Raw genomic sequence first — 24,944 nt, 5'->3', positions numbered from 1 at the left:
AGAGAGTTGTGGCTCTAGGCTGTGGAGCAAATATGGGCCCATCTGGGGGAAAAGGAGAGGGTGGGAGAACAGCTGTCCCCTGGCTCTGGGCGTTTCCCCCACTTTCTCCCCTTCTTAATAAACAAAAGGCAAACAACCCTCCCTGCCCCCAAGCTGATCGTTCACCTGTAACCTCCTCCTCCCTGGGGTTCCTGTTTCTGGTGTGCTCAGCGCCTGCCTCCTACCCACTCTTGCCTCATTTGCACAACAGTCTGCGACGAATGAGGACGGAAAGATCCAAACTCTGAAATATTTGAAAGAAGCTTATTCTGAGCCACATTTGAGGACCATGGCCAGGAGCCACGCCCAAGAAGCCTTGAGCAAGTGGACTCGCTGTGGTTGGTCACAGTTTGGTTTTATACATTTCAGAGAGACAGGGGTTCCAGGTAAAGTCATAAATCAATACATGAGAGGCATACGTTGGTTTGGCCCCAAAAGGTGGGACATCTGGAAGCAGGGGGGAGGGGGCTTACAGGTTATAGGTGGGTTTGAAGATTCTTTGGCTGACAATTGGATGAGAGAGTTAGGCTTTATCTAATAGACCAGAAAGGAAATGCTTAATTTAAGATAAAGATGTACACGCTCTGGGAGGTCCAGACAGGAGAATCTTTCAAGTTAAGGATCTGCTGGGGTACTTGGGTTAAGATGGGGGCTTTCTATCTTTTAGGTGATGTTAATGCTATACCGGAGTCAGGTTGGGAAGTAAACCACACTATATTTGGTAAACAAACCTACTTAGTAGGAATTTACCGTTTGTGATCGTGACTCATCTGGCCTCCTCAGGAAGGAATTTTGAGCAAAGGTAAAAGATTAGAGTTAAGTCCTCACGAAGGTGCAATTATTCACCTCTTATCTGGGTGAGGACACTGAGACTTGGTCACATGCCCAAGATCCCACAGTTGGTACAGCAAACCACAGTGTCTCTTCCTCTGGAAATGTTAAGACCTAGATTGTTTAAGGAAAATATTTTCTTGCTTCTTTCCCCTCCCCCCAAAAACAGCTTTATTAAGATATAATTCACATACCATACAATTCACACCAAGTGTACAATTCAGCTCAGCGCAAGAGCATGTGCTTGTAGTTCCAGCTACTTGGGAGGCTGAAGTGGGAGGATTGCCAGAGTCCAGGAGTTCAGGGCTGTAATGTGCAATGATCTCACCTATGAATAGCTACTGCATTCCAGACTGGGCAACATAGTGAGACCCCATCTCTAAAAATAAACGAATACATATGTACAGGCCAGTCATGGTGGCTCAGACCTATAATCCCAGCACTTTTGGAGGCCAAGGTGGGAGAATCAATTGCGGTCAGGCATTGGAGACCAGCCTGGGCAACACAACGAAACCCTGTCTCTACAAAAACATTTAAAGATTAGCTGGTCATGGTGGCACACACCAGTAGTCCCAGCTACTCGGGAGGCTGAGGCAGGAGGATCGCTTGAGCCCAGCAGTTCGAAGCTGCAGTGAGCTATGATGAGGCCACTGTACTCCAGCCTAGGGTGACAGCGGGATTCTTTCTCTAAAAAAAAAGAGAAAGAGAGAAATAAATAAAGTTACAATGTGTACAATTCATTGACTTTTAGTATATTCATAGAATTGTGCAACCATCGCCACAATTGATTTTAGAACAATTTTAGATTATTACCTGCCAAAGAAACTTTGCACCCCTTAGCTGGCCACCCCAATGTCCCCAACCCTGCTCCCACAAGTCCCCCACAACCACTAATCTACTTCCTATCTCTTTGGATTTGACTATTCCGGACATTTCCTATCCGTGGAACCACAGGATACGTGGCCTTTTGTGTCTGGCCTCTTTCATTTAGCATGATATTTTCAAGGTTTACTCGTGTTATAGCATGTGTCACTGCTTCATTCCTTTTCATTGCTGAATAATATTGCATTGTATGGCTACATCACACCTTTTTATTTTTATTTTATTTTATTTTATTTTATTTTTTTTTGAGACAGTGTCTCACTCTGTTGCCCGGGCTAGAGTGCCGTGGCGTCAGCCTAGCTCACAGCAACCTCAAACTCCTGGGCTCAAGCGATCCTGCAGCCTCAGCCTCCCGAGTAGCTGGGACTACAGGCACGCGCCACCATGCCTGGCTAATTTTTTCTATATATTTTTAGTTGTCAGGCTAATTTGTTTCTATTTTTTAGTAGAGACGGGGTCTCGCTCTTGCTCAGGCTGGCCTTGAACTCCTGAGCTCAAGTGATCCTCCCGCCTCGGCCTCCCAGAGTGTAGGATTACAGGCGTGAGCCATCACACTGGGCCAAGGATACATCACATTTTGTTTATCCCCATATCAGTTTATGGACTTTTGGGCTACTGTGAATAATGGTGCCATAAACATGCATGTATTAATACATGTTTTCAGGTGGACTTATCAGTTCACAAGGGAATACACCTAGGATCATGTGGTAACTCTATGTTTAACCTTTTGAGGAACTGCCGGACTTTTTCACAGCAGCTGCAGCATTTTATATTCCCACCAGCAACATAACAGGGTCCCAATTGCTCCACCGCCCGCCAACACTGTTATTATCATCTTTTGGATACTGGCCACCCTAGGGGGTGTGGAGTAGTAGCTCATTGTGGTTTTGGTTTGCATTTCTCTGATGATTAATGTTGAGTCTACTTTCATGTGCTTCTTAGCCATTCAAGTTTATTCTTTGTTAGGTTTTTTTTTTTTTTTTTTTTGAGACAGAGTCTCACTCTCTTGCCTGGGCTAGTGCCGTGGCATCAGCCTAGCTCACAGCAACCTCAAACTCCTGGGCTCAAGCAATCCTCTTGCCTCAGCCTCCCAGAGTGCTAGGATTACAGGTGTGAGCCACCACGCCAGGCCTCTTTTTTAAGTTTTAATCTTCTTTCTCTATTTTTTAAAAATGAGAAATACCTTCACAGTATATGGTGTGAACTAAAATAAAATCTTAAGGCTCCCCCTTACCAGCTGACTGAATGGAACCCCCCTCCTGACCAAGGGGATATCTGAAAACTAAATTTCCTGTCACGAGGAGGGAGGTCAGACATGCCTCATCATGTCCCGCTCCCTTAATGGAGACATCCTTCGTAACCCATTAACAGGCCTAGGGGTATGCAAGACAATTATGCAAGGTCTCAATTTACAACAACAAATGTATGTCTGGTGGCTTGCAGACCTCCTGATCTTAAAACATTCCTAGCCTTTAGACAAAGCTTAATGTCTTCAACAATTATAAGTCAAAGTATCTTTAAACCCACCTATAACCTGTAACCCTCCACTTCGAGATGGCCCACCTTTTCAGGCCAAACCAATGTATGCCTTCCATGTATTGATTTATGACTTTATGACTTTATCTGTAATTCTTGTCTCCCTGAAATATATAAAACCAAACTGTGACCAACCACAGCCAGTCCACTTGCTCAAGGCTTCTTGGGCATGGCTCCGGGTCGTGGTCCTCAAAATTTGGCTCAGAATAAGTCTCTTTAAAATTATTTTACAGAGTTTGGCTTCTTTTCTGTTGACAATGGTTTGAACTCTAAACTGCCCTACATCCTTCTAGAGATATTCTATGCAAATATGATGAAATATGTGTACATATTTTCTTTTTTTGAATACAAGTGGAGCATATCAAAAACTTCTCTGTCCTTTGATTTTCCACTTTATATTGTTATACATTTCAACATTGCTTTAGTGCTATAAAAGTCATGGGAAGTCCCAGTTCTCCGCAGGTCATGACCATTTTATTTACTTCCAGGGTAAATCAGACACCCTGGCCCCAGAACCCTCAAGGCCTCTGGTCTCTGCATGCAGCAGGGTTTTGTTTTGTTTTAATTAATAAACTTTTTATTTTTTTTGAGACAGGGTCTTGCTGTATTGCCCAGGTTGGAGTATAGTGGTGTGATCATAGCTCGCAGCAGCCTCAAACACCAGGGCTCAAGCTACTCTCCTGAAGTAGTCCCAGCTACTTCAGCCTCCAAGTAGCTGGGACTACACGCGTGTGCCACCACACCCAGCTAATTTTTCTATTTTTTTGTAGAGGTAGGGTCTTGCTATGTTGCCTAGGCTGGTCTTGAACTCCTGGGCTCAAGCAATCCTCCTGCCTTGGCCTCCCAAAGTGCTAGGATTACAGGTGAGAGCCACTGCCAATAAATTTTTTTTTTTAGAACAGTTTTTTAGGTTTACAGAAAACTGAGCAGAGGATACAGAGAGTTCTCATATGTCCCTTCCCCCTTCACAATTTCCCCTATTATTAACATATTGTATTCGTAGGCTATATGCTAGGGTGGAACTCACAGCTCAGGATGGGAAAGAATTTTCAACACAAAGATTAGCATAGTTTTAAAGAAAGAAAGTTTATTTTACTTCCCAAGGGAGGGAAGGGTGCAGCACAAGAGATAAAAAGGAGAAGTGCCAGCCCAGTGGACCAGCGGTTTGGGTTTTTATTGAGGGTAAAAGGAGAAGAAAAAAGAGAATAGCTATTGTTGCCATCTTAGCGAGAGGGCTGTGAAGAGGCTGTGTCTGTTTTTCTTTTTCTCTTCTCTGTGAGACTGGCTGATTACGGTCCTTGGAATGTGGTCTGGCAGGAACTGGGAGCTCACACCCTGGCTGTCACAGCTCCAGGCTATTCAAGGCTGTTAAAACAAACTAGCAAGTAAAACAACAGGTGATTAATCTGGTGGTTAATGAAACAAAGGGACAGTTGTGCCCTGTGATTTTTCTCTTCAGTGAAGCAATTATGTGCTGTGAGTTTATTTCTCTTTCTTTCTGTTAGATTGTTTATTTTTCTCCGTTAGATAGTTTATTAGTAAGGCCATCCTATCACTGTATTTGTTACAATTGGTGAGTCAACATTGATACATTACTATTAGAGTTCCTGCTTTGTGTTGTGCTTTCTATGGCTTTGGATAAATGTTTAATGTCCGTACCCACCACTCCAGTGTCACACAGAACAGCTGAGTAGCCCCTGTGCTCCCCTCCCTTTCATCCCACCTCCCGCCTCCCCTACCACCTGGCCACCACCCATCTCTGTGCTGTTTCTCCAGGTTCGTGGGGCAGGGCTTTGAAGGAGAAGCCTGCCCAGTTCACATATCCTCCTGGCCCCAGGGAGGGGCTAGAGCCAACTCTAGGTGCGGAGTGGGGGTCTGATGAGAGCCCACTTTACTGTGCCCTTGGAGAGCGGCTGGAGTCAGGAGTTACATGGGTCTCCTTGGTGCAAGATTTGGGTCTTACATTTTAAAGTGCCAGGAGGAGCTTACTTTGGTGATCCTCTGTGCAGAGGGAAGAGATTGCTTAGAAATCTTCAGCCATTGTGTCCTCTCAGAAAGGCAGTGTTCACACATCTGAATCCCCACCAGGACCTGAGGACAGGAACACCTGTACGTCATATACCCAGTGTGTAGCCTGGGGCTGGCCATGAATACCCATTAGGGGAATTAGTCGTTGAATGGGAGAATTTTTTTTGTTGAGACAGAGTCTTGCTCTGTTGCCCAGGCTAGAGTGCCATGGCATCATCATAGCTCACAGCAACCTCAAACTCCTGGGCTCAAGCAATCCTCCTGCCTCAGCCTCCCAAGTAGCTGGGACTATAGGCTTGCACCACCGCGTCTGGCTAATTTTTCTATTTTCTGTAGAGATGGGGTCTTGCTCTTGCTCAGGCTGGTCTCAAACTCCTGGCCTCAAGCAATCCTCCCGTCCCATCTTCCCAGAGTGCTAGGAGGTGTAAGCTTGGCCCCTAGCAAGCTTCTTTTTTTTTTTTTTTTTGAGACAGAGTCTTGCTCTGTTGCCCAGGCTAGAGTGCCATGGCATCATCATAGCTCACTGCAACCTCAAGCTCCTGGGCTCAAGTGATCCTCCTGCCTCAGCCTCCCGAGTAGCTGAGACTATAGGCGTGCACCACCATGCCCGGCTAATTTTTTCTTTATATTTTTAGTTGTCCAGCTAATTTCTTTCTATTTTTTTTTTTTTTTTTCAGTAGAGACAGGTCTCGCTCTTGCTCAGGCTGGTCTTGAACTCCTGAGCTCAAACGATCCGCCTGCCTCGACCTCCCAGAGTGCTAGGATTACAGGCGTGAGCCACCGTGCCCGGCCGCAAGCTTCTTAAAGATACACTAATGTAGTCAATTTGATTATAGCCCAGTTTTTGCTATCTTTTCAGGCTCCGAAACTATTTGATCTAATCTCATCTTTGCTATTGGTCACCCTCCGAGCTTGGCCAGGAGTACGGACTCCAGAAGGAAGGTGCTTCGGAAATTAGAGGAAGAAAAAGACACTCGAGGCTAGAGGGAGCAGTGTGGCTTCCCAGCAGGTGAAATGCAGCCACCTTGAAGTAAAGGGAGGCTTTGATAGATGCTAGGGACAGCGATGTTAAGCTGGTAAGTAGAACTAGAATTCTGGAGGGCTCTGGTCTCAGTTCTGTTATTTACTGGTGATGTTAGCAGTTGAGTCACTTCCCCTCTTTGGGTTTACTATGGTTCTCATTCTGACATCTGCAGATGCACAGCCAAGGCTGGCGAACCTCTTGAAATCAGTGCAAAATGTCGTGTCTGAGCATTTTTCTGGCAGAGTATTCTCAGCTTTCATCAGATTCTCAAGTGGGCTCTGGCCTCAGCAACTTGCTGAGTTTGCTACAGTGACTCAGCAGCTCCCTGTCTGCTCTGATGTCCTGCTGCCGCCACTGACTCACCAACAGGTGCACGCCCTCTCAGGGCAGCTCCTGTTCAGACTTCCCAAGAGAGCAGCCGATTGGCTCAGCAGTCCAGGATGAGTACATCCGTGGGTGGAGCTGCAGGGCCAGGCCACATCCTGGGCACCAGTCTGGCCTCCAAAACAGACTGGCTGCGTGGAAGTGTGCTCATCCCCAGCCCAGAGGGTGACCGGGCCCCAAGATGCCGAATGGGACCCGTGTGCAAGGAACCATAATGGAGCTGCGGGCCTGGTCAACACTGTGGCTTCCCCGTAGGGGGCCAAGATGACAGCAAGCCCCTTGTGTGGCCTTTCCACTCAGCCTGTATGTTTCACTTCCGTGTCCTCAGCCCCTGGTACAGTGCTGGGTATATATCACGTGCTCAGTAAATGTATTGCTAAGACAGTAACGAGACAAAAGGAGAAATGCTACTAGAAAAGCGAACGAAGCCCAGTGGGAACGGTGAGGAAGAAGTTTCTACCATTTCCTAAAGCATCGAAGAGGATTCCCTCTGATACTATCATTTTAACTGGGCTTGGAGGGTTGACTAAGGTTCACCGGGGAAAGAGGTAGGAAAGGGAGCTTGAGTAGGGGAGGGGGCATTTACAGGGTACATAAATGGGTACACAGCTCATTTGGGCACGCATAGAGAACGTGGGCAGAGGGGCTGGAACCACGGGATGGAGGGCAAGGTTGGGCATTTGAGGGAACACAGATTGCAAAATTGGGTTAGGGCCAAGGCCTTGTATTTTAAAAAGAAATGGTCAGAGAAGTGTGAGGACAACTGAGAGAGAGCGTATGTGCAGTGAGCGGTGTACTGTACTACCTAGAGTCCCCTTGCAGGACCCTCACCCAAGGTTATGACACCTCCCCTGGGGCAGTATTATCTTGGAGTATAAATACCCATAAGCCAGGTGTGGTGGTTTAGCACTTTGGGAGGTGGAGATGGGAGGATTGCTTGAGGCCAGGAGTAGCCTGGGCAACATAGCAAGACCCTATTGCTACAAAAAAATAAAAAATTAACCAGGTACAATGGCACAGGTCTATGGTCCTAGCTACTCCAGAGGCTGAGGCAGGAAGATTGCCTGGGCCAGGGACTGCAGTGAGCTATGATTGGGCCACTGCACTCAGGCTAGGGCAGCAGAGAAAGATCCTGTCTCTAATTAAAAAAAAACCCCATACCCCTTGCCCTAGTTGAGGACAATTCTACAGGGCTATCCTTAAAACAAGGTATTTGAAAGGACAGTCTTGCTAGTGAAATAACCAAAAAATATCAATAACAGAAAAGTTCTCTAACTCAGTTTTTCAGTAAGGGCTAAGATCAATCACATGAGCTTTCTCTCTCTCCCTTGGTCTGTGGCTCTGTTTGCACAATATCTGAAAAGAGCCAAGCAGAGAGAGAGAAAATATACATTTTTCTCCTTTACATCTGCTAGACCTATAGACTAAAAATTGCTTTTAGAATTTTCTTTTCACAGCCTTGAAGGGTTCCTGAGCAGACAGAAGGGTGTGTGTGTGTGTGTGTCTGCTCCGCGCAAGCTTCAGGCCTCAGTTCCTGCCCAAAACCATATCTCAAGGATGAAATTGCCACAAGATCAAACCCCGAGCGAAAAGCCTGCTTCTCTAGACCAATTTGCCCACATTCCAGATGTAACCAAATCTCCGGGACCAGAAACCGGGAGAGATGCACAACCCGATATCCTGTAGCTGCCTCCTGCTAGTTACCCCACAGCCACTTCTGTTATCAACTGACAACAATCACTGTTTTTTCCTTTCTCTGTCCCCATAAAAGCAGCAAGCCTCTTGGCCTCTGCGTGTGCACCTCCCTACCCCTTTTTTCTTTATTTTATTTATAAAATATTTTTAAAAAATTATTGTTTCTTCTTCTTCTTCTTCTTCTTCTTCTTTTTTTAACCACAAACTGCATCCATATAAAACCTCCCTAGTCTTTCTTTGGGTGCCATGCCATCTCTCCTCTTGCTCTTTTTCCCTTCTCTCTATCTCCTTCTAAGAAAGTAAAATAAACTTTTTTACTTTTATATATCCTAATCTGTGTGTGAGAAATCTTTTTCCCTCCACCGTGAGCACCTAGTGAGTTTCCACTCTTACCGTGTGGGCTGAGGCATCTGCTGCAACTTCTTTGCAGTTCAGTTTCCCCCTCTGCCCCATCTTGCTACCCTCACTGCCTCACAGGTGTGGTCCTCAGAGCATGCCCCAGTAAACTCCTGCCCAGGTCTCTCAGCCTCACAGGGTGCTTCCCAGGCAACCTCACCTAAGATACATGGCAAATATGTATCAATCCAAGAGCCAACTTTGATCAGTTGGTAAAAGCAGCTAGAGTCAAGGTCTACTGGTGGCAGGTGCCATGGGCGAGGAAGTGGGCAGTGATGCCAGGGGGGAGTTAGCAAGGAAGGAGGAGGAGGAGCAAACCAACAGTGCCAGGAGGTGCTGGTGGACTTCCAAGTGGGAATTGACTGTCTACTTTCAAAAAGCCATTTGGTGGAGCGATGGGCAGGGTTAGACTTAGTTGGGAAGGGGAGCAGTAGATGTGGCAAGTGTAGATGTCTGCTTCAAGGAGTAAGGCAGTTAAGGGAAGGGAAGAGAAAGGACAGTGGCATTAGTGAGGGTCGGGGTGAGGAAAGGTTTCTTTTAGGATGAGAGAGCCTTGGGCATATTTATAGTCTGAGAGGGAAATGCCAGTGAGGACAATTGACAGAGCAAAGCACTGGAGGGTGATATTAAAAATATTCTACAATGAGTAGGACGTGGGCATCAAACAACCTAAATGGACACAATATCAGTCCTGCCCTGAGGTCACAGGAGCTAATCAGCAAAAGCATATCTGGGTTTAGTGGCTAAACTCACAAAAAGGAGAAGAGCACACAATGCCTTGCAAAGAGAAGGAAAGACATTTCTTCCTCGGGGACACAAAGGAAGGGGTAAAGTAGGAATTGAGCATGAAGTAAAAAAGATTATGTAGGGACTTGAGCATTATTGAAAAGATCTGGAATGTAACAGAAAACTCAAGACAATGAAAACTTTATCAAGATATGAGTTTGTTTAAATAAATAAAGTCTTCAGGCCTACAATCTAGAGTGAGCATAATCATTAGGAACACAGGCTTCATCTTGTTGCTTTGTCATCCTTAACATGGCTTCTACCTCATGGTCCAGGATGGATGCTTAAGCTCCTGCCATTATGTCTGCATTCCAGGTAGCAGGAAGAAGTGAGGCTGTTGCCAGGGCTGATATTTAGGTGGTACACATCAGTAGAGCCATACCAGTAATTAAATTATGAAATACTTCTGTACCAGTTGGCAAACAGCTGCCAGCTCCCTGCTGCCTACCCTCTTGCTGGCTCATCCCCAGGAGCCATCCACCCCTCCAGGATAATAACCTGGCTTGGTTGTGGCCTTCCAGGACATTCCCCCAGCACTATGGCCGGTGTCCTGGTAGTACTGGTTGTAAAACATTTGAATATTTGCACCGGACATATTCCTTCTTTTTAAGAACAATACTTAGGGGCACCTGTTCTTTTCTCTCACTGGCCAGAATGAAGTCTTGTGGCTGCAAGGGAGGTAGGGAAATCTACTCTTTATTCTAGGTAGCCATGTATCCAGCTGGACATAGGGTTTTGATTACTAACTACCAAGGTCAAGGAGAAAGGGGTGAAGGCTATTAGAGACAGTAGCAGATCCCACCACAAGGGAGGGCCAAATAGGTGCTGAGGAGCACAGAGGGCTCACGGGCCTGGCTGGCCTGTTGATTCCTCCAGCAGCCCAGGGAATGGTGGGGGCAGAGGAGAAGTCAGAGGCTGGGGACTGGCGGGTAATTGGGACAGGTACCTGTGGGAGGGGATGAGCCTGCCTTGAGAGATGCCTCAGATCTCCAGACTTGGTGAAACAGCAAGCGTAGGCCGGGGACTGAAGGCCTGAGGTCTTGAGTAGGAGGATGCTGGGGAGAGAGAGCCTGTCATTGTTTGAGGCACAGTGGGGAGGGGACTTCCAGGGCAAGAGGGGGCTCCATGGTGGCTGTTTGGGGAGCCAGAGTGGAGCTTGGGAGCCAAGCAGGTGGGCTGGGCCTTCACAGTGGACGCCACTGTCCCCTTGGCTGTCCTGGCCAAGAACTCTTTCAGTGGTAGAAACAGTAGCAGACAAAGGCTCTTTGGGGCCAGACGGGAAATTATTAAAAGGGTCTGGGCCGGGCGCGGTGGCTCATGGCCGGGCGCGGTGGCTCACGCCTGTAATCCTAGCACTCTGGGAGGCCGAGGCGGGTGGATTGCTCAAGGTCAGGAGTTCGAGACCAGCCTGAGCGAGACCCCGTCTCTACTAAAAATGGAAAGACATTATATGGACAACTAAAAATCTATATAGAAAAAATTAGCCGGGCATAGTGGCGCATGCCTGTAGTCCCAGCTACTCGGGAGGCTGAGGCAGTAGGATCGCTTAAGCCGAGGAGTCTGAGGTTGCTGTGAGCTAAGCTGACGCCACGGCACTCACTCTAGCCTGGGCAACAAAGTGAGACTCTGTCTCAACAAAAAAAAAAAAAAAAAAAAAAAAAAAAAAAAAAAAAAAAAAGGGTCTGGTAGGTGGAGAGGGGGCGTCCCAGGAAATCCCAGGCATTATAATTGGAGCCTTATGCAGAACTGAGATCCAGAACTAGAAAGCCATCAGGAACCCCATAAGCGTGGCTCACATTTCTAAGGAAAAATATCTTTTCAGTTCCCTGAAGACTTGAACTACCAGAAAGGTGGAGGTGGAAGGGATTTTCTTTTCTCTTTAAAATTTTCCCATATTAGGGAGTGGTGGCTCACACCTGTAATCCTAGCACTCTGGGAGGTCAAGGCCTGAGGATTGCTTGAGGCCAGGAGTTTGAGACCAGCCTGGGCAATATAGCAAGATGCCGTCTCTATGAAAAATAAAAAATTTAATCAAGTGTGGTAGCCTGCACCTGTAGTTCCAGCTATTTGGAAGCTGAGACAGGAGAATCACTTCAGCCCAGGAGTTTGAGGTTATAGTGAGCTAAGACCATGCCACTGCACTCCAGCCTGGGTGACAGAGTGAGACCCTATCTCTATCTAGAAAATAAAAATAAAAAACACAGTCAGTGATCTCTCTTCCCCCCACAATCCAGTCACTTCTGAGCGGGGCGGGCTAGGAGCGCTGTGGCTGCCCCGTGGTTCACCCCCTCTGCGTGGTGCTGTGGGATGGAGAGTCGTGAATCTCCCCCACCAGCTCCACTGTCCCCTCCGGGAAGTCAGTAGTGGGGCTTGACTAGAAGATGGGGCCTTGGGCCCTTGCTCTGCCCATATTTCCTGGAACCCACTTCCCTGATGGGCTTGTCATGACCAGCCCTCGCTGCTTCCGCCTCAGGCCTCAAGGTTGGGCTTGACAGGTACCTGTCCCTTGGGGGGTGGCATTCCTTTGCTTCAGTACCATTGTTCCTTCCGGCTGGTTTCCTTAGTCATCCCATCGCTGTTCACCGTTTGGGATCTTTCCAGTTCCCACTCTTATAAAGGGCCCTCCTGTGAACGCTTTGAATAACATTCTCCTTGGCTTCCGGATTATCTCCCTGGGGGTACATAGCTAGAGAATGGTAGAATAGGGCCAAAGGGTCTTGTTGCCTACGACATACAGTTAAAAAGGGGTTTTAAGAGGATTTAAGCATCTGCCAACTTGCTAAAAAAATTGTAACAATCCACTTATTGTTTTTATAATCTTTATTAAAATTCCGTCCTCATAGGTTTCAGAAGGGGGCGGATGAAGTAGCATATTACTGTTGAGTTACAGGTCAGCAAAAGTTCATCTCAAGAACACTGACATGCTCCTCTAGGTAAGTAGGAGGAGTGCTAAAAAAGACTCTCTTGGTTCGGGTGTTAGTGAACCCACGAAGGGGGTCCACTGTTGCTCCCTGGACAGAAAACCAACTACTGAGACAAGGAGGATTGTCAAAGAAGAAAGGACTTATTGCAGGAGACCGGTGAACCGGGAGGTTGGAGGTACGGACTGTCTCAAATCAGCTTCCCCAACTAACAGGGCCAGGGGTTTTTCTGGAGGCGACATGAAGAATGCACGAGGGGCATGAGCATCGTTACATTTGGGGTGGAGTGCAGGGCACGCAAGCACAGTGAGAGATCATGCTAGTACATACATACCAGGATCAACGAATGGCGGATACGTCCCTCTCAGGGTGGAATTTTAGCAGTATGATGAGCTAGGGGTTAATATCGGTCATTCTTCCAGCCTTGTGCGCAGGTGGGATGCGGGGATGCAGGGAGTAGGCTGCTCAGCAGGTCCTTGGGCACGATCTGTGGTGTGGTGTCCTTATCTTGTCTCCTCTCGACAAATAGATAGTGTAAGGCTTTGTAGTTATCTGGTGGCTGCAAGGAGGTTCCACCGTTTCTGGGAAGGAAACTCAAAAGGAATGCATCCGTGCAACAGCAAGTTACAAAGTTCTGGTCGGCAAATCTTACTGGCCTAGAAACTGGAAACATAAGAGAACTACAAAACAAACAAACAAACAAACAAACAAAAAACAAAAAACTGCATAAAAATGTTTTCTTGCGTATGGAGCCGTTACACGGTCTCTGTTGTTAACCAGCCCTGAGGTCTCAGTAACTCCAGCAGAGTGAAAGGGTAGGACCTGAAGGTCTCCAAGCTTCCTTTTGGCTTGGAGTCTTGTAAGCTCTGTATGGAACACGGAGGTGCTTTCCTCTGCCACTGGCAAGGAGCTGAGGGAGAGGGGCTTGCCCTAGAGCCCCACCACCCTTGCACTTATCCAGCTTTTGGAGTGGTTTGCTTCACGCTTGTGCTTGGCCTTGGGGAGCCCAAAGATGGGGCAGCCACGAAGTCTCCATCTAGCCACTGAGGTTGACCTGTGAGGCATCCAGTTCAGACATGTTCTCCCAACTTACTCAGTGGCTTCACGTGGCCCACTGTGGTGCACACTTCCCCATCTGGCTCCCTAGTGGGAAGTCACAGCTGCAGTGTGCGGGTAGTGGCAGGGAGGAGAAGCAAAGGGTCTGAGACCTTTGTCTGCGGGCAGTTTCCCAGAGGGGACCCTAGATTGTAGGAGGTGGGAGGAACTGTGGATTTGCCCCTCCCTGGTCAGGAGACCTGGTGTCAGGCCACATACTGTCCCTGCCTGTTTTGTGACCTTGGATAAATATCTTTCTTTCCCTTTCCAGGCCTCAGTTTCCCCACAGGTACAATGATGGAATGGAACTAAATGACTTCTTAGGGCCTGCTCCAATGGGCTGAAATTCCCCTCCTTTCCTTTCCTTGGGGTTGACAGGTACCTGTCCCTTGGGAGGGGGTCATTCCTCTGCCCAGAACCTGGCAAGGTCAGCCACAGGTAGACAGTGGCTGGTTTTGTGTGGGCCACCCAGGCCTCCCTTTCTTTTTCTGGAATAAGGTAAGGATTGAGGGCTAGACAGGGCGGGGCTGCTTCCTTCTCCAGCAAGGCTGATTTTTAGCTAGGTTCTCAAATTCTGGCTTCGCTTCTTGGTCCTTCTCCAGGGGCTGGGGCACTTCTCATTCTCCCTCATCTTACTCCTCAGTCCATCTCCTTCACTCCCTCCAACTCCAGGGAGAAACCGTGGTAGGACCTTGGGAGGGATTGTATCTAATACTGTGGGTCATGGGGAGTGAAAGTGATTGTCTGTATAAAATGCTAAGAGGGAAACGCAGGGCACAGAATAAAGCTACACACCTACCGGACCAGGTAAGTACAACACAATTTAGGAGACAGTATGGGTCCAGTGGGAAGTCTGAATCCTAACTATGAGAACTTGGATAAGTCATTAACCTTTTTGAGTTGTTGAGGCTCAGAAAACAATACTCCAAAGTATGGTGCGGTGGCATGCTCAGTACTTTGTGTTTTTTTTTTTGAGTCAGAGTCTTGCACGCTCTGTTGCCCGTACTAGAGTGCCATGGCATCAGCTTAGTTCACAACAACCTCAACCTCCTGGGCTCAAGCAATCATCCCGCCTCGGCCTCCCGCTGGGACTACAGGCCAGAGCCACCACTCCTGGCTAACTTTTTCTATTTTCAGTTGCCTGGCTAATTTCTTTCTATTTTTAGTGGAGACAGGGTCTCGCTCTTGCTGAGGCTGGTCTCAAACTCCTGACATCAAGCGATCCTCCTGCCTCGGCCTCCCAGAGTGCTAGTATTACAGGCATGAGCTACCACACCTGGCCCAGTACTTTTTTTTTTGTTTGTTTGTTTTCTAAGCACATCACCTGGCAAATGCTTAGTACTTTTTTTTTCTTTCTTTTTTTTTTCTTCCATATAATAAGTACGGTTAAAATGCTTAGTACTTTGAACTAAAGGAGCCTGGAAGGCCTCAGAAGAGCCTAGAAGCAGAGTCTCTCTGACCTTCTCCTGCCCCTCTGTTTCTCACCATTCTTTCTTCCCCAAAGCGAGTCATAGAAACTAGAATTCTCTTCCCCCAAGCAATAAAACCTAGAAAGGTCACTCTCTCCCTTTTCCTTCGAAGAGCCTCATTCCAGAGCGGCCCTCTCCCATACCAGGGAGGAAGGAATCCTACACAGAGAGACAAAGAAGAATCTGAACAGATAGGCCTTGCTGGCCTCACCCCTCAGTCTATTATCATTAGATCATACTGTTTGTCTAATCACATTTCTATACACTGTTCATCAAATCTAAGCATAAAAGTAGTTTTCCCTGGGTCTTTGGATCTTCATTTCTGAAGGCTCCCATGTCACGTAAAACTTGGATTAAATTAATGTGTTATGCTTTTCTCTTGTTAACCTGTCTTTTGTTATAGGAGTGTAGGCTATGACCCTTATGACAGGTGAGGAAAGGTATTATACCTTTTTGCCCCTGTAACCAGCTCCATAAACAAGAAAACATTTTTATAGTTTTTTTATAGTTCTCTTATGTTTCAAGTTCCCAGGCCAGTAAGATTTGCTGACCAGAACTTTGTAACTTTCTGTTGCACTGATGCATTCCCTTTTGAGGTGTTTTTTTTCTTTTGCCAGAAATAGCGGAACCTCCTCGCAGCCACGAGATAACTACAAAGCCTTACACCTGCACACAAGGCTGAAAGAATGACTTATATTAACCCCTAGCTCATTATACCGCTAAAATCCCCACCCTGAGAGGAACGTATCCACCATTCTTTGATCATGGGATGTATGTACTAGCATGATTTCTCACAGCACCTGTGTGCCCTGCACTCTGCCCCAGACGTGTGATGATGCTCACTCCCCTCATGCATTATTCATGTCACCTCCAGAAAAACCCCTGATCCTGTTGGTTGGGGAGGTGGATTTGTGGCAGTCCATACCTCCCATCTCCTATAATAAGTCCTTTCTTCTTTGGTCTCAGTAATTAGCAACAGTGAACCCCCTTGTGGGTTCGTTAACACCCCTACAGAGTACTAATTCTCATCTGCAAAATGGTACCACTAATAGCAAATGGTATGGCATAGAAGAAAATATGAGGCTGAAATGGTATTTTACACACATAATTCCTAGCACCAACTTATTCAATTAGCAGGGTTTTCCTTTTAGGACCTTCACTTTTCCTTTCTCCACAAGATCCTCCCCCAACCCCCTCCTTTCCTCGCCCCCTTTCTGTCCCTCTCCTCCCCATCACGCCTCCCCTTCGCGCAGGCGCCCTGAGCGGCGCTGAGTCAGGCCGCAGGCCCAGCCGGGGGCGGGGCTTGCGCCTGCGCAGTGGACGGCGTTGGGGCGGGGCAGCTTTATAACAGCGGGGCGTCAGCTGACGGTCTGCATTGCAGACTGCGGAGTCAGGCAGCGCCATGTACGCCCTCTTCCTCCTGTCCAGCCTGCTGGGCGCGGGTAAGCTCTGCGACCCCCCTGCCTGAGAAAAGGCCCACGCGCAGCGTCCACCGGCCCCTGACGGGGCTCTACTGGGCCTTGCCCCTATGCTCCCCTGCCCGGGTTGGCGAGGGACGCGCACTGCGCAGGCGCGGACGCCGGGCCTGTCCCTGTGGGGCGGCCGGGGGCTACGGGCGGCGGTTGGGAGACGGGTGTTTTTGCGCCCCGGGACGAGTTGCCCAGGGCCTGGGTGGGGACGAGTGGGCGAGGCGCTGTGGTTGGGTAGGTGACCTTTCTCTTGGGGCTCGAGTGGGTATCTTCACGGCAGGGGCCGCCCGGAGCCTTCCGTCAGGCCGCCCTTCAAGTGTGGGGGTGGGTCTTGTAGGCTGACCCTTCGCGCAGCTGTGTTACGCAGGTGCCCGGCGCACGTGATAGAGATGGACGGCCGCCCCATCCCGCCCCACAGGGCACTGGCCCTTGGCCTCGCTTGCTCCAGTTTGTAAGGGCATTGAAGCTGCAAGGAAGCACACAAGTCTGTCGTCTGTTGATGTTTATGTTTGCATATATATTTACTCTGGAGCCTAGGTATTTGTTGCACGTGTTATGGGGTTTTGTGGTCCCAGTTATTTTGCCGTGTAGTCCTCATTTCACTCGCTTTAAAAATGTCTTGCACAGCTATTGACCGGTTTTAGCAGTGGCCTTTATTTTGGGAAAAATGCAAGTACCGTGAGAAGTTGTGCACAAAGAGTCTTATTCCTATTTGTTGCCCTGAAATAGTCCTGGTGGTTGTAATCACTGCAGGTTCTGAAGGCAGCGCTTAGGAACCAGCTGCACCGCCTTCTGGAATTAGAAGGGGCCCTCCTCCCCTCCCTGTGTCACCATGACCCTTCTTTATTCCCTGACTCTTGATTTCAGATCTTAACCTAGTTTAAATCATCCTGGTAAAAGGAAAGAAGAGAGGTTGAATAATTATAGAAATTTTATGGTTTCATAGTCATGGAGCCGGATTTTAGTTTCCATAAAGTGAGGATCCCACGTCTGAGTGTTTTCAGATAATGGCTCACTGAAGGATAATAAACCTCATCTTTAGGTTCCCTGACCTCAATTTCTGTTTTTTAGTAAATGTGTGTAATTTAGGGGCTAGCTTCCATTCTAATTACTATGCACCCACTCAGATTTTAATAAATAGTAACAAAGTGGGTAACAGTTGTGGAAAACTAAAGAAGTAACCTTACACCAAGCTGTTTTACTTGTGCGCTACGAAAGGTGATGTGCTTATAAAGAAAGATTTTTCTTTTGTAAATCAACTTTGTATTGCAGTTATTCCATGATCTGTATAACAAACTAATGCTAGTCCCTAAATTTCTATACTGATTCAGAGCAATCTTTTCCCTTTCTCTTTTATTTTTGCAGTGTTAAACAATTGTTCTTCCTGACATCGAGTCATTACTCACAAGACCCTTAAGAGTTCTGATTCACTCACATCACCCAAAAGTGACTTGATTGTTTCTTTTTTTTTTTTTGAGACAGAGTCTCACTCTGTTGCCTGGGCTGGAGTGCTGTGGCATCAGCCTAGCTCACAGCAACCTCAAACTCCTGGGCTCAAGCGATCCTGCTGCCTCAGCCTCCCGAGTAGCTGGGACTACAGGCATGCGCCACCATGCCCGGCTAATTTTTGTGTATATACATACATATATATATATATATATTTTAGCTGTCCATATAATTTCTTTCTATTTTTAGTAGAGACGGGGTCTCGCTCTTGCTCAGGCTGGTCTTGAACTCCTGAGCTCAAACGATCCGCCCACCTCGGCCTCCCAGAGTGGTAGGATTACAGGCGTGAGCCACCGAGCCCGGCCTTAATTGTTTCTTTGCAAATGTGAAATCCATCTCCAGTATCGATGGGAGAATGGTTAACCACGATATTTAGTTAACCAAGGGACCCTCTTTGAACGCTTGACTAAATGGAAGGTGTCATAATTGCCCTGGTGTAACTTTGCTGCCCTGCTTTTAGGATTATACCAAGGTCATGCTGGTAACAGTGTTTGAATGCTAACTTCCCTCGACAGCTCTGGTCCCATTGTGTCTTTTTGGAAATATTATTCCTAAAATTTCTTAAAAAAAAAAAAAAAAAGTCAGTATTGACTTTGTTAGTAAAAGTGCACAGTGACTGCTTCCTGGGAGGCACTTAGAACTTTAATCATGGAACTACTGTAGTACAGAGTGCCATCCTGGATCTGCAGAGGCTTTATGTGTACATTTTAATGATGTCCTAGTGGTAGAGACACTTGCTTTATTTATTTATTTTTGGAGACAGGGTCTTGCTTTGTTGCCTGGGATAGAATGCAGTGGCATCATCATAGCTCAATGCAACTTGCCACTCCTGGGCTCAAGTGATCCTCCTGCCTCAGCCTCCCGAGTAGCTGGGACTACAGGCTTACGCCACCTGTCCCAGCTAATTTTTCTATTTTTTGTAAAGATTGGGGTCTTGCTCTTCCTCAAGCTTGTCTCGAACTCTTGACCTCAAGTGATCCTCCTGCATTGGCCTCCCAGAGTGGTAGGATTACAGGTGTGAGCCACAGCACCCGGCTGAGATACTTGCTTTTTAGTTCCTTTTCTACCCATCCGGTTGTCCCTTCTTTTTCCTCACCTGAAGAAGAAAGTGAAGTGATAGCATGATGGGAGAATTGGAGAACACCTAATCTAACCTCTTTGTAAGGAATGAAGACACAGAGGTGACTCTTCCAAATTATAGGCCATTTACTTGGGATGCCAGGACCAGAACTCAGGACTCCACATAGTGCTTGCTCTTTCCACATCCCTCCATCAACATGGACCTCTTTTTTTTTTTTTGAGACAAAGTCTCACTGTGTAGACCTGGGTAGAGTGTAGTTGTGTCGTCACAGCTCACAGCAACCTCAGACTCCTGGGCTCCAGCGATCCTCCTGCCTCAGCCTCCTGAGTAGCTGGGACTACAGGCATGTACCACACGGCTGCCTACTTTTTCTGTTTTTTAGTAAATACGGGGTCTCGCTCTTGTTCAGTCTGGTCTTGAACTCCTGAGCTCAAGCGATCCTTCTGCCTTGGCCTTCCAGAGTGCTAGGATTACAGGCGTGAGGCACTTCACCCAGCCCAACATGGACCTCTTACTAACTTTTAAAAACTTAATGTCATTTACATACATGCACATTTTTTTTTTTTTTTTTTTTTTTTTGAGACAGAGTCTCACTCTGTTGCCCAGGCTAGAGTGAGTGCCGTGGCGTCAGCCTAGCTCACAGCAACCTCAAACTCCTGAGCTCAAGCGATCCTCCTGTCTCAGCCTCCCGAGTAGCTGGGACTACAGGCATGTGCCACCATGCCCAGCTAATTTTTTTGTGTGTATATATGTATATATATATATTTTTAGCTGTCCATATAATTTCTTTCTATTTTTAGTAGAGATGGGGTCTCACTCTTGCTCAGGCTGGTCTCGAACTCCTGAGCTCAAACGATCCGCCCACCTCGGCCTCCCAGAGCATGCACATTTTAAGTGGACAACTTGATGAGTTAGCACAGAGTGAGCTGACCCATGTAATCAGCCCTCAGGGCTGAGGAGTAGAGCATCAGCAGCATCTGGAAGCCCCTTTGCCTCCTCATTCATGACCCTGTCTCACTTGCCTCAAAGGAAACAGATTTGTTAACTTTTTGACACCATAGATGTAAAAACTGCCATTTTTGAACTTTTGCAAATGGAATCATACTGTAAGGGTATGCTGTTGGGTGATTCCTTTAGTGCAAAAGGCATGTGGTATGGTGGCTGGGATTTGGCAGGTGTTCCCTGAAGGTTAACTGCCCTGACTACTGTCACTTGTGTAGTTGCTAGCCAGCTGAATCGTGTTTGCCCCACTGAGGCAGATGTGTTTTCTAGGGATGCTAGAACATAATGTTTGCTTCTTTTAGTAGCTGCTGCTTAATTTTTTGTGATACAAGACATGAATTTATACCCTGGCCTGTTGAATATCAATAAGAACTCCAGGTCTCACCTGCCAGGAATTTGGGATAAATCTCGTTTGTCAATAGTAAATCAGTTTTATTTTGGGTAAATATTTAGTATAATTTCTGAAGGGTTCATTTGTTTTAGCCAGTGGTTTGACAAGACCTTGACGTGCATTTGACAAGTTGTTTTGAATATGTTTTATGAGAGGTAAAGTGTATTGGACTTGAACCCCTGACCTCAAGCCATCCTCCCACCTTGGCCTCTCAAGAGTTCTGGGATTACAGGCATGAGCCACCACGCCGGCCAGGTAAAGTGTATTGGATTGAGTGGTGTGGAGTTTTCTAGGTCAGGGGAAGGACAACTTAGTCCTCCATTTTCTTGGTGTGTGAAACTGGAACGACCAGGCAGCTATGGGGAAGGTTGAGGGCAGGGTGCTGCTGGCTAGGACAGCACTGAATGAGGCGTGCTTAGGAAGCTCTCAAGACCAAGACCAAACCATTTGGGCAAGTGTGCACGGCAGCTTTTTTTTTGGCATGGGATTCTAGGTTATTGTCTACCAGGCTCTAAGCCTTGCTTTCTTTTTGGTTCTGCTACCAGGAAGTAGGTTCTGGATACTCATTAAATCAATAGAAGGGAGTGCTAGTTACATTTCCCTGCGTTTCCTTTTAAAAAAAAAATCATTTTAAAACCGTGATGATATATATAATGATTGGGATGAAGAATTTGGTTGTTGCGAGAGTTGTGGTTGGTTTATTTTTTATTCTATGAAGTTCCACAACATACGGAATGACAAATTCCACAGCATTATCACATCACATTGCTGACACGAGCTGTGTGACCTTGGGCAAGTTACTTAAACTGTGTTTTCTCATTCGTAAAATGGCATTAATCATTTCCTATTTCAGTGGGTTGCTGTGAAGCTTTAATAAGTTATGTTAATATAGAAAAGGACTTAGTGAAGTACTGTGTGTGTGTTGCTGTACCACTAATAAAAACTTGTTGTCAGCATCCTTGTCCCACCAGCACACCCACCTTCTTCTGCCCTTGATTTTGTGATTTCCCTCGGCGTCTTTCATTTCAAAGGATGTGGTCAGTTTAATAAAACAAAATTAAATTGACTTATTAAAAATATGTATGCTGGGCATAATTAGTGAGTCAGAAGAACAAGGCAGGACAGGCAGACAGCAGGAGGGAGCTGAGAGTTCATGCTCTAGGTAGTCAGACTGGGTTTAGCCACTAGGTAAGTCTCGATATCAGAGCAGCCCTGCAGATCAGAGCTAGTGGGTAACCCGAATACTTGGATTTAGACCTATTGTCTCTAACCCCCAGGATATGTTCCAAGATCTCCAGGGGATGCCTGAAACTGGATATTACCACACCCTGGGAACCCGTGCCCTCAGGGGCCCATATGGCCCTCCAGATTTCCAGGTGCTCTCAGCGGCCCCTCAACTGAATCCAAACTTCACAGAACAAATGCCTTTATTAAAAGGATTTGTTCTGTAAAATTTGGATTTAGTGAAAAGTCTACACTCAAGGATCCAGAAGGCCACATGTGGCCCAAGGCCTCAGGTCCCCAATCCTGCTTTTTCCTATACATACATACTTGTGATAAAGTATAGTTTATAACTTAGGTGCAGTAAAAGATTAATAACAATAACTAATAAAATAGAACAATTACAACAACATACTGTAATGAAAATTATGTGAATGTGGTCTCTCTCTCTCTCTCCCCCCCCCCATATGTTAATATTTTCAGACTGAAGTTGACCTCAGGTAACTGAAAGCTAACGGGGGACTATTGTATATCCTTGGGTTATTTTTTTGCTTTGCTCGAGAAGTTTATCCATGTTGGTAATGTGTAGATCTATTTCATTTATTTTTACCACAGTACAGTATTCCATTTATATAATTTCGATTCTTTATTCTATTGATAGACATTTAGTTTCCTAGTTTTGCTTTTCTGTTACAAACTACTTCTATAAAAATCCTTGTATGTGTCTCCATGTGCCCATGGACAAACTTTTCTCTAGGGGATATAACTAGAAGTAGAATTGCTGAGTTGTGAAGTATATTTATTTTTGCCTTAACTGGAAATTGCCAAATTTCTCTGCAAAATGATTTTGGCAGTTGCTATTCCCACAGTATTGAGAACTTGTCCCCTGGGCTGTGGTCGTACACATTTGGCTCAGAATAAACCTCTTTAAAATTATTTAAGAGTTTAGGTTTTTCCGTTGGCATACATAACCATGGTACATTTGTCAAAAGCAAGAAATTAATATTGGACAATGCCATTAGACTGTAAACTTTATTCAGATTTTTACCTGTTTTTCCACTAATCTTATATGTCTGTTCCTGGATTCATCTGGTATACCACATTGCACTTAGTTGTCAAGTCTCCTTAATCTCTTCCCACCACCCAGCTGAGTATTTCATTGTATGTTTTTTGTTTTTTTTTGGAGACATAGTCTTGCTCTGTTGCCCGGGCTAGAATGCCATGGTGTCAGCCTAGCTCACAGCAACCTCAAACTCCGGGGCTCAAGCGATCCTACTGCCTCAGTTTCCCGAGTAGCTGGGACTACAGGCATGCGCCACCATGCCTGGCTAATTTTTTCTATATATATTTTTAGTTGTCCATATAATTTCTCTCTATTTTTAGTAGAAACGGGGTCTCACTCTTGCTCAGGCTGGTCTTGAACTCCTGAGATCAAATGATCTGTCTGCCTCAGCCTCCCAGAGTGGTAGGATTACAGGCGTGAACCACCACGCCTGGCCTGTTTCATTGTATGGATGTGTCAATTTAGTTAACTCTTGATGGATCTCTATATTTGAAAAAATGTGAGGTGAATTCTAATGACACTTCTAAATTTTGAAATTGGAAATTCTAGCCACATTTGGGTAGATACTGCTTTTGAAAAGAAATTATTTATATGAGAGGAAACATCATGAATAAGATTGAAGGAGATACATAGAAAGTTCTTTGGGCCAGTATTAGTGATGTTACTTATTACAATAAAAATCTTCTAGTAGCTGTGATGGGACCCTGTTCTGTGTAGTCTGTTCCCTAAGCTTTGATGCCAGAGGGTCACGTGGCTTCCTATAGCTCTAGGAATAAAACTCAGTGTGTCCAGTAGGGTCACACATCAGCTGGTGCTTGGCTACCTCTCAGCTCCTCTCCCTCTCTCCTGTCTGGGCTGCTGTCCAGCCTCCTGGCCCCTTGTCTGTGGTCAGGGCCTTTGCATTTGAATTCCTTCTCCCTGGAATGTCTTCCTCCCTGGATAATCCTTGGGCCTTGCTCCCTCTACTCATTCTAGTCTCTGCTCAGACATTGCTCTATCAGAGTCCCTCGGCAATCTGTCTGAAATAGCCACCCACCCAGCCCTAATCTTGCTCTTCCTTGCTTTACTTTTCTTCATTGCACTCACTACCACCTGGCATTATGATATATTTGTTGTATGTGCAGCATGTGGAACGGTGCTTGGCACGTAATAGGTGCTCAGCATTGATGAATGATGGTGTGAACTATGACCACATAGACTTGAACTCAGGAAGTGTTGGTAGGTTGGTGTGTGTGAAACTTAATTATTAGTAGTGCCAAGTCTTCCTCGTGATTAAATAAAGCATTTTCTTTTATTTTTATGAAATTAATTTTAAAAAATTGTTTTTAGAAGTTGACAAATCAAGAGTTTGGGCTCAAGTGAAATGTTGACTTTTATAATAGTTTGTGTCCAGGATAGACCCCTCTCCCCCACCCTGTTGGAGAGGATTTTATGTAGGTAGTGGGGACCTGGGACCCTAACATAGCTTAGATGTTTCAGGTGGCTCTGACTTGAGGTAAATCTGAAAGAGAACCAGCTATAATTTGAGGAAGTTATTTTCCCCTACTTTTGGTTCCAGACGTTGGTTGTTCTATAAATGTTTAGCCTGAAAGTTCTCAAACTTTTTGGTCTCAGGATCTCTCTTCACTCATAAGTTATTGAAGACTCCAAAGAGCTTTTGTTTATGTGGGTTGTATCTATTGATATTTACCATCTTATGAATTAAACTGACAGAGTTTAAAAATTAATCATTTTGAAATACTGATAAGCCCATTACATGTGTTATATTTTTAAAGAAAAAAACTATTTTTGTAAACACAAATGTATTTAGTGAGAAGACTGGCTTGCAAGAAGGTGATCTCTTCAACACCTGGCTGGATTCTCATCTGCCTCTGCACTCAGTCTGTCGCAATGTCAGGTTCATATGCCTCCACAAAAACTCTGTTGTACATTTGTGAGTGAATGAGTGAAAAGACGACTCACGTCTTAATATTATGAGGATTTTGACCTCTCAGATCTCCTGAAAGAGTTGTTGGGACTCTTAGGTTCTCTGCACCACACTTTGAGAACCACTGGTTTAGCTGATTTGCAGAAGCTGAGGTATCATAACAGCTAACCCTTACTGAGCTGTTCTGGTTTTTACTTA

The 24,944-nt window shown here is 46.1% G+C and overlaps 1 protein-coding gene across 2 annotated transcripts in view; it reads left to right on the top strand.

Annotated features, from left to right (window-relative positions):
* The first annotated feature begins 16,422 nt into the window (after positions 1-16,422).
* PSAP (prosaposin) overlaps positions 16,423-24,944 on the top strand; it is a 33,675-nt gene continuing 25,153 nt past the window's right edge. For both annotated transcript variants that reach the window (XM_069460979.1, XM_069460980.1), the window contains exon 1: positions 16,423-16,528. In XM_069460979.1, the coding sequence (XP_069317080.1) occupies positions 16,489-16,528 (40 nt within the window). In that variant the 5' untranslated portion in view covers positions 16,423-16,488. The remainder of the gene's footprint in view (positions 16,529-24,944) is intronic.

The sequence above is a fragment of the Eulemur rufifrons genome, chromosome 28 (genome assembly GCF_041146395.1).
Source record: "Eulemur rufifrons isolate Redbay chromosome 28, OSU_ERuf_1, whole genome shotgun sequence".
Taxonomy (NCBI): domain Eukaryota; kingdom Metazoa; phylum Chordata; class Mammalia; order Primates; family Lemuridae; genus Eulemur; species Eulemur rufifrons.
The sequence above is the reverse complement of the archived record's forward strand: the minus strand, read 5'-3'. Positions and strand labels throughout refer to the sequence as shown.